At 40.8% G+C, this 14,830-nt stretch overlaps 1 protein-coding gene across 3 annotated transcripts in view; it reads right to left on the bottom strand.

The window, feature by feature from the left end:
• Positions 1-14,830, bottom strand: part of grik2 (glutamate receptor, ionotropic, kainate 2) — a 322,030-nt gene that overhangs the window by 59,270 nt on the left and 247,930 nt on the right. For all 3 annotated transcript variants that reach the window (XM_053326627.1, XM_053326625.1, XM_053326626.1), the window contains exons 11-13: positions 12,419-12,642; positions 5,182-5,300; positions 372-589 (exon numbers count right to left, since the gene is read on the bottom strand). In XM_053326627.1, coding sequence (XP_053182602.1) covers positions 372-589; positions 5,182-5,300; positions 12,419-12,642 — 561 coding nt within the window. The remainder of the gene's footprint in view (positions 1-371; positions 590-5,181; positions 5,301-12,418; positions 12,643-14,830) is intronic.

Below are 14,830 nucleotides of genomic sequence, written 5' to 3'. Positions count from 1 at the left end.
TGGAGTAAAAGACTTGGACCAGTTTGGGGTTACCTTGCCAGGCAGCTGGATTCTTCAGGTCATGACCTCTCAAGATCACACAAGGTCACACTTCAAGTCCTGTGCTTGTGTTTAAACCCAGGTGGATCAGACTAATCAGTGTCCAATGAGGATTCTCACAAATCCAATGCCTCACAAGGCAATGTGATCATCCAATCATCCGTACAGCTTCTAAGGATGACTTCTCAATTGCTTCTATGTAACAAACCTGGCCTGTCAGGTTGAGTTTATGGAGTAATGGATGTTTTGGTGCATTCATTTATAGGTGAAGTGGTTTGTTAACAGTAGGCCAGATACTACACAATACAAATAATATCCAGCTGTAACTGTACCTTGAAGAAGTTCATGGTGGATCCATCCTCTACCACCCCGTACTCTATCTTGGTCTGCTTGGCCAGGTCGTCGGCGGAGTCGATGGGCGACTCCATCCTCTCCACGGTGAGGAAGGCCGCCAGGTTAGCCGTGTAGGAGGAGATGATGATGAGTGTGAAAAACCACCAGATTCCTCCTACAATTCTGGTGGAGAGGGCTTTTGGCATGAGCTCAGATCCTGAACGAGAGGAGCAGAGGGAGGGAGGTGAGGTGCGGTTCGGCACTGGGCTGGAGGAGGGGGGTGGGGGGGGTGGAGGCGCAGCACCCAGGCCAGGCCTGGGCCAGGCTAAGGCCTCTGCACCTGCTGCCTGGATCAAACACTCAGACACAGACACACAGAGTGGACAGAGTGGGCAGCCTCGTGGTAATAGTCCTACACTGGCCATGTGAATCACTTCCTGTGTGCTCTGGACTGTCTCATTGTCTTCACTCTTCTGCCTCTGCTGCTAATAACACAGAATCCATTTTTCTCTCTCAATTAATAATAAATAATATAATGCCTTCTTACTGAACATACAGTTGGGGCTATTTGGCATCTTGCTACAGCTACAGAGCTAACTGCTAATGCTGTCTAGTCAGGAAGAGCCTCTGAGATGCTAACCAGAGCTCAGCAGTAAGTTACGGGAGTTTTCCAAGAAGTATTAATAACGTTTAAGATTTCTGTGTCACGACTGTCTGCGAGCTGTAACTCTTTAGTGGAGCAGTTAATACTCTGAGGGTTGTATGACTTTGAATTGCTGCTAATATCATAGCATCTGCTATTTTGGACTGACTAGCTCCCCGTTGCATCAAAGGTCACCCCTGTCAGGAAATCCTGCATTCGGTCAACAGCATGAATTTGAATGTCTACGCTCACTAAAGCTGAACTGTGTGTAACGATCTGTATGAATTTACTTCATCTCTACCAATGAATCCACTAATTGCGTTGATTACATTGACTGTCAAAAATGCTGGTCTGACCAGGCCCTCACACTTTCTACATGGGGTTTCACTAAAATGCTGCCTATCCATTTTCATTCAGGTTTTATGCAGAGCAGGGAGAAGCATATGTGAGTGGGTAGAGTAGGAGGGAGGGAGTTTAGATGTCCGGGTGAAGGAAGGTGGACCTGGGTTATATCAGGACTATTCTACTGGAGCGACTTAAGCAATTGAAAGCTGGGATTTTGCACATTGACTGGGAGGAGAAAGCTGATAAAGAGTCAGAGAGATAGGAGGTTAAGAACTCTGTGTTCTACTCCCTTTGTGAGAGACTCAATCTGCACTCTCACTTTTCATCAAACTTTCTTTCTTTTCCACAGTCCCCTGAGTGAGCTGTCTAGTTGAGAGAGCATGGAGGGAAAGACATGACAGCCAACCGTAGCTGGAGCCCATCACTACGGATACTGCAATGGGGAAGGAACAGCAGAGAGGTTCGACTCTGCTGCAAAGCTATGCCCGTACTCTCTAATTTTGGGGTACAGCAAGTTTTAAGGAGATTATCTCATTAGTAAACTTATTATTAATTTATAAGAACTAATGGCTTCTAAACGCTATGCTAATGTTAAAGTGGTTAATTATAATAACAGAACTATGATCTTGGTATCTGCTGGAGTGTGTTTACTGCAAGCATGCCTCCAGGCTTGAATAATGGAACAATGGCACGACATCTACCCTTTTGTAACACCATAACATTCCAAATATCTGCTATTCATTTCATATTTTAATGCTTTTGGCACAAAATATGTAATAGGTCAAAATATGTAATAGGTCATTTTTTTAAACTAACATCTCCATCAGACTCCTGAAATATGGCTCATTGGATAGTGTAATAAAAAGCATGTAGTTTCTTCTAAACTGCCAGCATACTGACACATGGACTCAATATTAGTAAATGCAGTATGTGATAGCAGCACTAATTTGATCAGTACAACCACTGAGTCCTGTCATACTCACCGCTAATTAATGATTCGCAAATTAGTTCCATTCACCTCTACATTGACATTTCTTCTCTATGTTGTGCTGTAAATTAAGGTCTGTCAGGAAAAGTTACACTGACAGTAACAGCAACTGAAAAAGGTAAAAAAAAACTCCAAACGGAAGCAACTGGAAATAATAAGCGAATGAAAAGAGACTGATAGCAAGGAGAAGCCTAGAGGTGCAGTGGTGAGTATGGCATGATGGTGTAATGATGGAATTAGTACTGTAGTACATTATAATACATTCAGCAAGATAACATATAGACATGGACAAAGAGTTGAGATTGCATTAACTGCAAAAGAGCATCAAATCACAAGTTTAAAAAAAAACATTTTATGTATTAATTGTGTCTACTTGACTGTTTATTCATATATATTCATATCTATTTTAAACATTTTGTAGATATGAACATAAGGGTATAGCTCATGGTTCTTTGGTGCTAGTAGAGGGGGATGTCTTAATGGTAAACACAATGCTAAAAGCTAATGTCTGTCCTGCAAATAGCAGACAAAATAATGATTTGTTTGTCTGTATTTTCACTTAACTAAAAGTTAACCAATGGTACAATCTCCTAAATCCTTGTGTGTTTAACCTGTCGTTACTCTCAGCCATCCACACTGTCAGACATGAAGTCACCCAGCATGGCCATCAGCCACCCACTCTGCCCATTCATCAAACCACAACCAAGAACATCAAATCAAGGTAACAGGCATAAACACAAACACATATCCATCAGTTCTGTCAACACTGGATTCTACTTATTCTGTGTCCGAGCCACGGCCAGCTATCAGATGCAGGTTGATTTAATAATGGAATGTTACCAGCTCAGAACCTCTTACCCTGTTCCACATCAGAAACCAGGAAAAAAAAAAAGAAAAAGAAAAAAAGAGGGGCAACCCACTCAGATAGAGGCGAGTCGAACCCAAACAGAGCCTGGTTGGGGCTGACTGTCATGTACCCAAGGTAACGTCATGACCAAACAGCACATCCCACAGTTTTCTGGGGGGCGGGGGGCAAGCCACCGGGCAGGGGAGCCTCTCTACAGTGTAGACCAGCACTGTGCCATGCAGACACTGTGTGTTCCTCCAGTCTAATCCCCCAACCTTCTGGCCCTCAGCCACATCTTCTCAACTGGTCAACCCAACATAATGGCTTGTCATATATAACCAACACTACGCTACGCTGCATCATGTAGCTACAACAAGCTTTTAATCTTAACCATCACACCAGTCTTCATTAGTTACATACACACTTCCCTGACAAAACTTAATGCTAAATGTTCATAGAGTCTTTTGGAAGGGTTTTATTGTGAAGGGGTTACAGTCAAACCAATCAACATGTTCTGATCTCTATTTGCAAACAATCCTTGCATCATAAGAGTCAAATGAATAAAGATCTGTGAAAGAAGTTAGTTACTAATTTGGGGAGATTAGTAAGCATGCAGTAAAACTAAGTCATAGCGTGCAACCAGCCAACCAGAGATAAGTTATCAGCTACTAAATTCTAGAAATGACTGAGATGTCTGTGGACTTAAAGGGTCAGTTCACCTAAACTGCAAAGCCAAAAGAACACATAGATGACTTTTATTTGTCCAGGTTTGCAGATGATATACTGATTTCTGTCTTCATCCCAATACAACTGATGATCCTGTTTATCTGGCAGTTTTTATTGGAACCACATCAGATTTTTACTTTCCAACCTTCAAATATCAATATCGCTTTCATCCTGAAAAATAAAATACCGATTGAACTCACTGGCGAAACAATTCACCATTCAGAGCTTAGTAGGCAGGATTAAAAACAGTACATAGCTTGCTACCTAACTGCTGGAGCAACATCCATTAATACTAGTGGAAGAAAAATAAAATGGACGTAACTGTACATGTTGTAAGTCTAATTACGGACCGGCAATTCAGAGTTTAATGTTGTAAATATGAGCTACATTGGGTAGTCACTACATATATTTCTTCTTAAACTGGGAAGACTTTCCATGGACCGTCATTGTGCTGGGGTGGAGACAGATATTTCAAAGTCTGGACAAATAAAACCTAAACATGGGTACCACAAGAAATAAGTGGACAGATGCATTGTTATTTGGGTTAACTGACCCTTTAAAGCAGCATTATTGAGTATAGCAGCTAGTTCTTTTTTATGCTCCATTCCACTGACCAGATGCAAGGCAGACATAGAGACCATGCTTTCCAGGCCTTAAGATCATCACTACCTGTTTCAAATATGTTGCATTGCCAATTGCTTTGGAAGAAATGCTACACTGAAAATGCAACATATCTCCTCATTGTTACATGCATTGTAAAAGGCCACTGAATATTTAAAAGTGAGAATATTCAATTTTCTCTTAAACTTGACTGTTTTTTTTTCTCAGTCTAAAGATTCCAACTAGTTGAGAAGATATGGCATTGGTTTGGCAGAAGGAAACAAAACCAAACAGGCAGGTTAAGCTGCTCAATTCACATTCTCACTCCTGTCTCACACATTGGATTCATCTCAGGTATTCTGGGTGGGTCACTTACCTGTTCTAATGGCTGTGAATAAGCTAGGGGAAGGGGAAGGGGTTAGAGTTGGGGTTGCATGGAGAAGGAAAGCATGCAGGAATATTATCCTCATTCACCGATCACATCAGTCAAATCCCCAAAACACACTCAGTCTGTCCTGCTGGACTGTACCAGTGAAGCATCTAGCTACATGCACAGAGGCCCCCATGCATGGTCATGGGCCTGGTAAAAAGAGCGAGGTTGACCCCCAGCAAAAAAGTGGGACTTGTGCTAGAAAAAGGGGGGCAGGCAGAGGCGTCTACCTTGCTGCATGAGAGCTCCAACTCCGAACCAGAAACTATTTAGCAGGGTGAAATTGTTTTCCACTACATCCGAGTCAGGGTTGCAAGGGTGGGGGTTATACCACTCGTAGGGACTAAACCTGTGACAGTTAACAAAGAACACACACATATATATATGTTTATTGCAATTGAATAAAAAGACAGGTGAAGAGCAGATAATGTGGTCCTACCTGGGGAGACGGGAGAAAAACACAATGTTTAGTTTAGTCATGTCCAGAGATGAGACACTGCATATCATGCTTGAGAACACTTCCAAAATCAATAAGCATTGCTATGTCTTCATGTACATATCTCAGATTGCTATGCTGTTAATTGGATTAGTACAATAAGAGTATATTACATGAATTACTGGAAGATGCTGATTAGGATTGCTTCACTGAATAACCTATTAGTCAAAATAAAGCCTCAAAAATGACTGTTCATCTGAGTCTCTCTTGTGTGTTTTTCAATTTTAATAACATACAATATTTGGGGAGTGGGTTTGAATTAACACCACTCATATTTCCAAAAGTGGCTCCTCATGTGGGCGTGCTCATATCAAAGGCAATTCCCTCAGTAATTTAATCGATGGGGGTCTGAAAATAACTTCATTGTCAGCCGAGAAAAGAACTAATAATCCTTATAATCTTGGAAGAGCATTAATATTCAGCGGATCAAACGGTTCATTCCCATCATGCCCACGCTGGCCCCAGCTCTCCCCCTCACTCGACGCACTCCTCAAGCAGAAAGATTTCTCATTTATTCATGTTAAATAAAAGTGACATTACATTAGTAAAGGTTGATTGGTCTACAATTAAGCATCCTGACCTGATTTGGTTTGTGGCAGAGTAGAGGAGGAGGGGGGGGGGGGACCAGAGCCCTATCTTGACTCAAGCTGTTTAACAGACACAAGGGTTTGACTAATCAAATTGCACTGCATAATGTCGACTTGTTTGAGTGTGGGCCTTTTACTGCACTGGAAGTCAAAACCGATAACTTGAAGTGGATGTAACATCTGCATGGAGGATAATGCAGATGAAAGCCATGCACCGCTTCATGTCAAGGTTCTGATACATTGTCCTCTGGGTATAACACAGTAGTGCTGGGTAGAATACGGTAATACATAGCTCTATATGAAGATGTATGGCTGTATTGATAAAATGACAGCATCATAACTGTACCCTGTCATTGACTAATGGGCTTTGCCATTATAATATGGTTAGTGGTGGCTTTCCTTTTCACCCCTACAACACTCAGGAGGATATTGTCGAGTGTAGCTCAAGGACCTCTGAATGTCCTCCTGATTTCTGCTTTAAGAAAATCCTTGGCCTTAAATCAATCCGTCCGCTCACTCAATTTGCCCCACATTTGCTTGCATGTCAATTTGCGATGCCAAATTGAGTTCAGCTGAACTGCAACCTTGCTATGTGACTATGTGACCCAATCCATTGCGTAGAGGTCTGCGACTGTGTTTCCTACAATCGCGTTGAGAAAAGCCAATTACTGCTCGCCGTGAACATGGATGAGCGAAGTTGTCATCAACATTGTGCTGGATGGTGGGAGTGTCAGGCTGGGTTTCTGCTGCTGCTGCTGCTGCTGCTGCTGGTTGGGTCAGAGGATGCTAAACCAATGCAGTTTATAGGAGACAACACAGCTTAACCTGTCTCTCACTGCGGAGCTGTTCGGCCCCGTTTGCTGTCATTCTGATCCAATTACTCTGCCCTTACATTATCTCAGGTCATCTGTGCTGCAGAGGGAGAAACTTTGAGCAAGGTCAGTGCGGAGATAAGTGCGGACGGGAGAAAAAAAAAAGCGAGGAATTCTCCTGCAGTATGGAAGCAATGCTAGGCTTTTATCTTTCCACGCGGGGCAGGGTCATCCTGCAGAAAAAAGTCCAGCGATGATACGCATGATAACGCCAATGTCAGGAGGGATGAATCAACAGCATCACAATGGTCCTGTTGCTCTGTCACAGCATGAGAAACTTTACACATGAGCTGTTCTCCTATATTTTTTAGGAACTCTGCATTGTGCAACAAAGGACCAGATCAGATAAGTGTACCTTCTATTCCTGTTGACCGTTTTCCAAAACACGTTGTTACCGTTTACTTTAATTTCCAGTGAGTGACTACTGTAATGATTTTTGAACAGGTCAGAATGCTGCTGTTGTAGTCTGAACAAAGATGCATCAAAAGTTAACACCCATTCTCAGGTCTGTGCTCTGGCCTTCAGTGTGTCATATAATAGAGTTTGATTTACTGCTGCTTGTCCATAAATCAAAATACATGACCTCCTTTGCCTCTCAAGTCTGCTACCCACACATCAAATTAAACAGAGGCTGGCAGCATTTAGTTGTTATGCATCACAGAGCTGAAGGCAACTTCCAGAAGATGTAAGACTGACCAACTTTAACATCCAGGTTAAAAGTAGAAACATGCATCATTATTCACTTTGCACTTATATTTAACATATCAAGGATTCATTTTTACACCACTGCAATGGCAAAAGACTGGACAGGTTATGTTTTTTTATGTTTGCAATATCTCAAACTTAGGCTCAAGTAAACACTGCATAGAATGTGGTGGTCAAAGGTTAAGCTCACTGTGAACTCACTTGCATCCAATTATGACTATCTGCAGAACACATAGAGGTTCTTGAGTTACATCACACTTTTATCACATTCACATTTACTAACCAAACATGTGAACACATACAAGGAAAATATATGAAATAAATTCCTTCATTTAAAGTGCAACGTGACTGGTTGGCAGAATTGTATTGGTTGGTAGTTCTTGTTTTGTTTATATCTGTATCTGTGTTTTCATCCTGCATTATATCTGATTTCTTTGTATCCTGCTGCTGCATCTACAAAATAAACTTTGGTTTGTCATTCATTTATTTCAAATCTCTGAAAATATATTTATTATCTATATTATCATTTATTTAGAGCTTGTTGATGAAGATAATCTGCAGGTGCAGACTGAAGAAAAGCTGATTGAAACCTGAAAAACATACATCACCTGTTTTAAACTGTTTTAATATCTTTTCATGCTGACTTTCATACGGTACAGATATGAATGGTTGCCTGGGAGATATCAAATAAACATGATGGTGTGCTTTGGAAAACAGTCAGCAGTTTGGGTTGGGTTAGTCTACGTTGGTACACTGAACATGCTGCTAATCAGGCTGTCACTATCTTTTAAAAGTCAACTATTAGATAGCATGCAGTCATAATCATCCTTCTCTTCCTATATGACAACAGCTACATAAAAACAGGAGAATTGAATATATTGATTATTCCACTAGTTAAACCTCCTGTCACCACTACATGTGACTACAAATCCCTCCAGATGACACCAAGTTTCCCAAATGGGCCAAACACACTCCAACAAACCAACCTCCAAACAAACTGTAAAGATGGAAACAACACCAAATGTTCAGTTTCCTCGATGCACACGTGTTTCTCATGCTGGCGGCGTGTCCCAGGCCTAACTTTTAATTTTTATGAGCATGTATCAAGAACGTCCTGCTCTAAAGACTGCACAAGATTCAAAAGTTGATTTCAACCACATGATGAGGGCTGTGCCTTTAATATGAGCACGCACTTACCGCTAATATCGGATTCAATTCTGACACATTGCACTTTGAAACCAGAGAAGAAAGATTTTGCACACAGAGTTCTAAGTTTGAGCGGGAAAAATGAGCACTACGTGTGAGATCATCATCATTAAGTTTTGCCTCTGCTTCTCAGTTATCTTTACACAATTGCCTGGATGAGGAAGATGAGTAGGGCATTGATTCCTCAAAGTGTAACAAGGTGATAATGATGGAAACATAGAAGCATTAACATCAGTAAGTGGAGATATCAGAGAAAGATGCAGTTGTGCTTTTAACTTTGCACCCATGTGAAATGACAAAGAGAGGCTACTCTAACTCTACACTTCAGTATTCAGTCTGTCAGTCTCACTCATACAAACCTTCAGTCACACAGTGCAGCACAAACACAAGCATACATAGATAAAATGTGTAATGTGAACACACACATATATATATTTATACAGTATAGAAATGCACAGTGATCTAAACCATGTAGTATTAGGTCTTCCTGTCAAATGTATGTGCTAGACAGTTTGGTCTCACTAACATTAGTGAAATGAGCAGAATGTCTTGACATACTAATAATGTAAGTGAACAAGGAGTAAAACATTGTCCCAACTAGGAAAGAGTTAAGTAGAGGACATAGGATAGATGTTTGCTATTGTTCTTCTTCTTCTCTGAACAGAAACATGGCTGAAAGGTACAAATAATTAAAAAAAGAAACAAAGTGTTCTACTAAGACAAAAACAATCATCATCATCAGCAACCACCATGTGAACTGTGTGTAAGGAACAAAGGCAGAAGTAGTGAGGAGGGGGACAGGGTGGATGTACGGAGCTTTTCTTTTGGGTTTCGTACACCAACAGGTATTTTCTAGGCAACCTAATTCTATATAAATATAATTAACCATACATTTTAAATGAACATATTCACATTGAATATATATATTTCATTTCTAAATATTCCTGGAAGACAAAATGTTCAATGGAAAGTGTTTCAGTCTCGTCCTAAGCACTGACAAACTTTATATGCAAGTGTAGATAGTGGCCAGGGTTGATCTTCTTAAAGGAGAAAATACACATATCTATCATATTTCTTAGACTGCCATATTGTACTAACACACCAAACACAGCAAATCATTAAGAACACTGGACAACCTCACTTAAGTCTCTAGTCCCAGAAGAAACTTTTAAGGATTATTTAGAGGACTTGGGTCATTGCTTCAAACATATGTTGCTGTTGACTTTTTCTAAATGACATGAGCACCACAAATTCAATCCCATTCACCTCCATTATATTTGTTGCAAGTAACAATCTCAGATATCTAAAAAAAAACACAGTACATTGTAAACATGTGAGTGCTGCTTTCATGGTGGGAAAATGTAATCTCCACATCCTCTATGTTAATAATATATATATTCTGCTTCTCATTTCATTAAATGTTGTGAGACTGTCATGTGCTACACTCTACAGCAAAAAACCATGCAACTGTAGCCCAGCATGCATCTGTGTATATAAAGGAGAAAAGAAGGAGTAGAGTGAGGGGGGAATTTATACACTTACCCAAACACTTACATACTGTGATAATAAATACAGATAGGTGCATATTCTGAGCCAACTTAGATGACAGTTGCCGCTTTTTATTCTCTTGTGTGATCATATCGCCAGTAACATCGGGGAAAAAAACACGTGTGTTAACCGTAAAACTGTCGGGCACGGCCGCAAGAGAGCCGACGTCTCCCAAAAGTTTTAGAGTTAACATGAACTTTTCTTTTTTCTTTTCTTTTTTCTTCACCAGGCTTCAAACTGCAGCCACGAGCAACAGAAGCTAGATGGAGTGACCCAGCCTTCAAACAACATTGGCCTAGTTTCATCAAGTGAAAGGATTCGTTTGGGGCAAAGACACTAAAAGGCAAGACGACCCCCTACAAAATAATGTGTTGTGTCATTTCACCACCAAGTAAACTGAAGAGTAGATTCACATAAAATCTAACTATATATTTATAAATCTAACTATATACTTGTATCTGTATGTAACACCTACCAATCTGTACAGAAGCATCTAACAGTAGTGTATGGCTTGGGTCACAACTATACTAAAAAAAAGTTACAAGTCAGCATTATTTATTTTTTTTATCCAAAGCAGTTACAGTGAATCAGTTCCATGTTCTATCCATACTTCCCTAACGTCCTAGAAAAAAAGACAGGCTCTAACATTTTGCTTGTCTTCTGTAAGATTCCATTATATTCCATACCTAGAGGTCTCCTGACTAAATAAAACTAAATCACTATTAGCATGATCACATTAAGTAATGTTCACAGTAAGCATGTTCAAATAAATGTGTTTAAACTCTGAAAGCACTCCCTCCTCCGTTTCACTTTCTTTGAAAAAGTGCAATGCTATCTGAACTTGGGTGGCACCGATTAACTGCAGTGAGAGACCTGAAACTGCAGGTCATAGCCTCTCTTATAAGAGAACTTTGGTGCAGTCTTTCAGAAGTGAGAAAGTAATCCAAAGCAATTACCAGAAAAAGAAACAACCTTAAATGTAAGGTTCTACAGGAGAGCAGGCAGATGTTGACATCTGATAGTTTGCTTTTGAAGGCCTAACATCACAAAGCTGTCTGCACAGAAATATGTTGTTGTATCTTTATGGATTTCAGCTGCCACAAAATAGCAGAAAAAGGTCAGTCATGGCAAAGAGTGTGGATAAATTCACCATGATCAAGAAAAGTTACAGGGATTGGAATCAGATTTGACTATTGACAGATTCCTATTACTAAGACAAAATGTGATATGACAGCCCAAAACTCTAAAAACCTACAGCTAATACACCATGCCAATCCAATTGTGGACCTCTGATTTTGTGCATTATTATAGTGGTGAACCAAGACAAGCAAAACCAAGCTGTGACAGAACCTACCTCTGAGTCATAGCTGTGTTTGAGGCGAGGTGAAGGAAACGAGAGAAAAGAAAAGGCAGCATAGACTCTGAGACACTGGGGACAGCGAGGGAAAAAGGTGGGAGAAGGGCAGCAGCCGTTCACATCGAGCTTGACACATCCCACACACACACTTTCTCTCTCACACACACACACACACACATACACACATATCCATATGAATGCACAACTTTTCTGTTGCTCTCTCAGATACATGCATACAACCCTGAAACGGCTGACAGGCCTATAACTTCTCTGTCTAAGGTCTGTGTTGCTGTGTGTGTGACGGCCTTTTATTTATCCTGGTTTACATTAGGAGTAGAAACAGGAAACAGGCCAGGTGTAACCTAGCAGCCTTGCTAAGTGCCAATCTGAAACAAGATATCCTTCAAGCAAAACGTAACCCTCAAAGAATGGCATAAACAGGTAGATATCTGTGATCCTTGGTGGTTAAGTTGCATTAAACACGTTAAACACAGCGATGAGTCTGAGCTTTGAATACATGACCGTTGATTAGTGTCAGCAGCAAGCTTCTACTATGAGCCAGTCAGTGTGCTCAGATCCTGTAATTACAGAGATTAGCCTGTGTTTAGTTAAGATGGGGCGAGGCTGAGCCATGGCAGCTTATAGTGTGTTTCTGACTGTGTGTGAGGCTGTGATCACTTGGAAGCGACATGTTACCTGGCTATGACAAACAGCACACAACTGACACCCAAGTAAGCCAGCAGAATATACATCCAGATATCAGGCGACAGAGGGTTGAGGAAGGAGAAGACCCCAGGGTTGGTCCCGTTGGGCTTGCGGTACAGTATACTTATACCCAGCGTCATGAAGGGCTTGGAGAAGTCGATAACCTTCTCGCGCACGTATGTGATGGCAAGGGGAGCCACTGCCAGATCAGCTCTCTGTCAACAGCAAACATAAAAAGGGAAGAGGGATAGGCTATAAGTCACAGGCACTGGAAGCATTTAGAGGCAATCAAATTAAGAAAACAGGGTCTTTACACACTACACAGTCTGTCCCAAGGCACTTAGCAAGAAATTTAAAGCCCTCTTTCTCTCTCCACCCATCAAGTATACTCTCTCGCTGCTAAAACTCCCCTTTTTTCTCTCTGGAGCCTAAATCAAAAGGATTTATTTATTTCCTTTACCTACTCTCTTCTTTTGTTAGGACAGCTGGAAGCTTTAGTTTACCCTTGTGTTATACTTGATGTAATGAACTGGAATGTGCTGCAGGAAAACATGTAGGACAGGTTATAGGTGATCAGCTTTGTAGGGATAAAACTAAAGAGAGCCAGCTTCATAATAGTCATTTACCACCTGATCTGCAGCTTTGGACTAGAGGAGGAAACAGGTTTAGTGTCATGTAGCTAGAGTTTTGAATATTAGTAGTTTGGTCCACACTATTGTGTATTATATTAAAGACTGTGTAAAGTGAATTCAGACATTTTCTTCTAAACACATTAAATAGGTCATAAATGTATTTCTAAAAAAGGTGTAAAAAGCATTTCAACCATTTAGATTTGAATTGTGGAGCTAGGCTTCACAAACTGTGTTTCAACATTTCTGGGTTCAGGATTTAGTGGGCGGGTCTGATTAGCATAAACCCGCCCCTGCTGCTGTAGAGGTATAAATACATTCAGCACACACTACTACTACTACTGTCTACAGTTAGCCAGTTAGCTGAGTTAGCCGCCGAGCTAGCAGCCAAGTTAGCAGCAGAAAGCTCTCAGACGTAGCATCCATGTTGTTGGTAGAGGTGGTGACTTTGATTGACAGGTGACACTTGGTAGGGGGCGGGGTTTCAGCGAACTCGGAGGCCACAGCGTTTGGTAGCAGAGAAAGAGGCTGATTTTTACACAGCTTTGAAGCCTAATTTCATATATTTGGTGATTTTTTTAATCATTCAAATTTGGCAGGGTGGTTAACAACACACTTTTCTGTGGTATGTCAAACTCAGAACACTTATTTATTCTAACTTTACACTGACTTTAACATGTTTTGATTGGAAATAACCAAAAATAGATGCTTCAACATGATGTTAAATGGCAAACACAGACGTTGAAATGTTAACATATGTAACTTCAGTGCCTATTATATTGTTTTTGAACCAGCATCCAGAGGACATAGCATGCTGTTACATCAACATACACATTCCTATTCCAAAAAACAGCAAAATTCAACCATATTCTACATGTCTGGCATGTCCAAACTATTCCATAAAGGACCGTGTGCCTGCAGGTTTTTGTCCCAACCAATCAAGAGCAAACCAATCAACTGTCTGAACACTGAGATCAGTTGATTAAATGAGTGAAGCCTGGTGTGCTCCTGATTGGTTGAAATAAAAACCCTGCAGCAACACGGTCCTTTGTGGAATACGTTTGACAAGCAACAGAGCTTCCATCCATCCAGAAGGAACACACACTGAAGCACTCTCCTGCCCAGTTTAAAAAAAAGAAAATATCTTCAGTATCTATTTTGCAACTATTAACTTTTGCAAAGCACATTTTTTCCAAAGTCAACCCCTGTAAGTAAAGCACTGAGCAGTGTGCTTGTTGGGTTAGTTTGCTGACAGCAGGGATGGCTGCAGGCTTTAGTCTAGCCTCGTGCCATGCTTAGTGCTAGAGTGGAGCACTAGACACAGGTCATACCAATGCATCAGCATCACTTGGAAATGTGTGGATGATCCTGACATTTCCACTGCTGCCAGCCCATGAGGGCAGAGTTTTTAGAATCTATAGAGACAATGAATAGCGGAGTGGACACACTTGAGGCCTGACCGTACAAGACTAGATGTTTAGTTTGTCTGTCAATGCAGCATTGTTGAAATTCACACCTAAGCCCTTTTCCACTGCAGGAGCTTAACAACCTGTAACCTGGAGCTTTCTATGGCATGGACTCATAAGATTCTAGTGAGGCTTCAGTACTACGCTCTTCCTTATATTCCTACTGTATTGTAAAAAAACCCTAACATTTTGAATGCACCATAAAAAGGCAAAAGCAAGACAGTGTTGATGCACTGTTTGGTAGTGAGGTAGCTCTTTTAATACTAATGACAACTTGGAAATCTCAATTTTTCTAATGAGTATTCTTC

The sequence above is a fragment of the Scomber japonicus genome, chromosome 10 (assembly GCF_027409825.1).
Source record: "Scomber japonicus isolate fScoJap1 chromosome 10, fScoJap1.pri, whole genome shotgun sequence".
NCBI lineage: Eukaryota > Metazoa > Chordata > Actinopteri > Scombriformes > Scombridae > Scomber > Scomber japonicus.
This window is presented reverse-complemented; position numbering and strand designations above follow the sequence as displayed.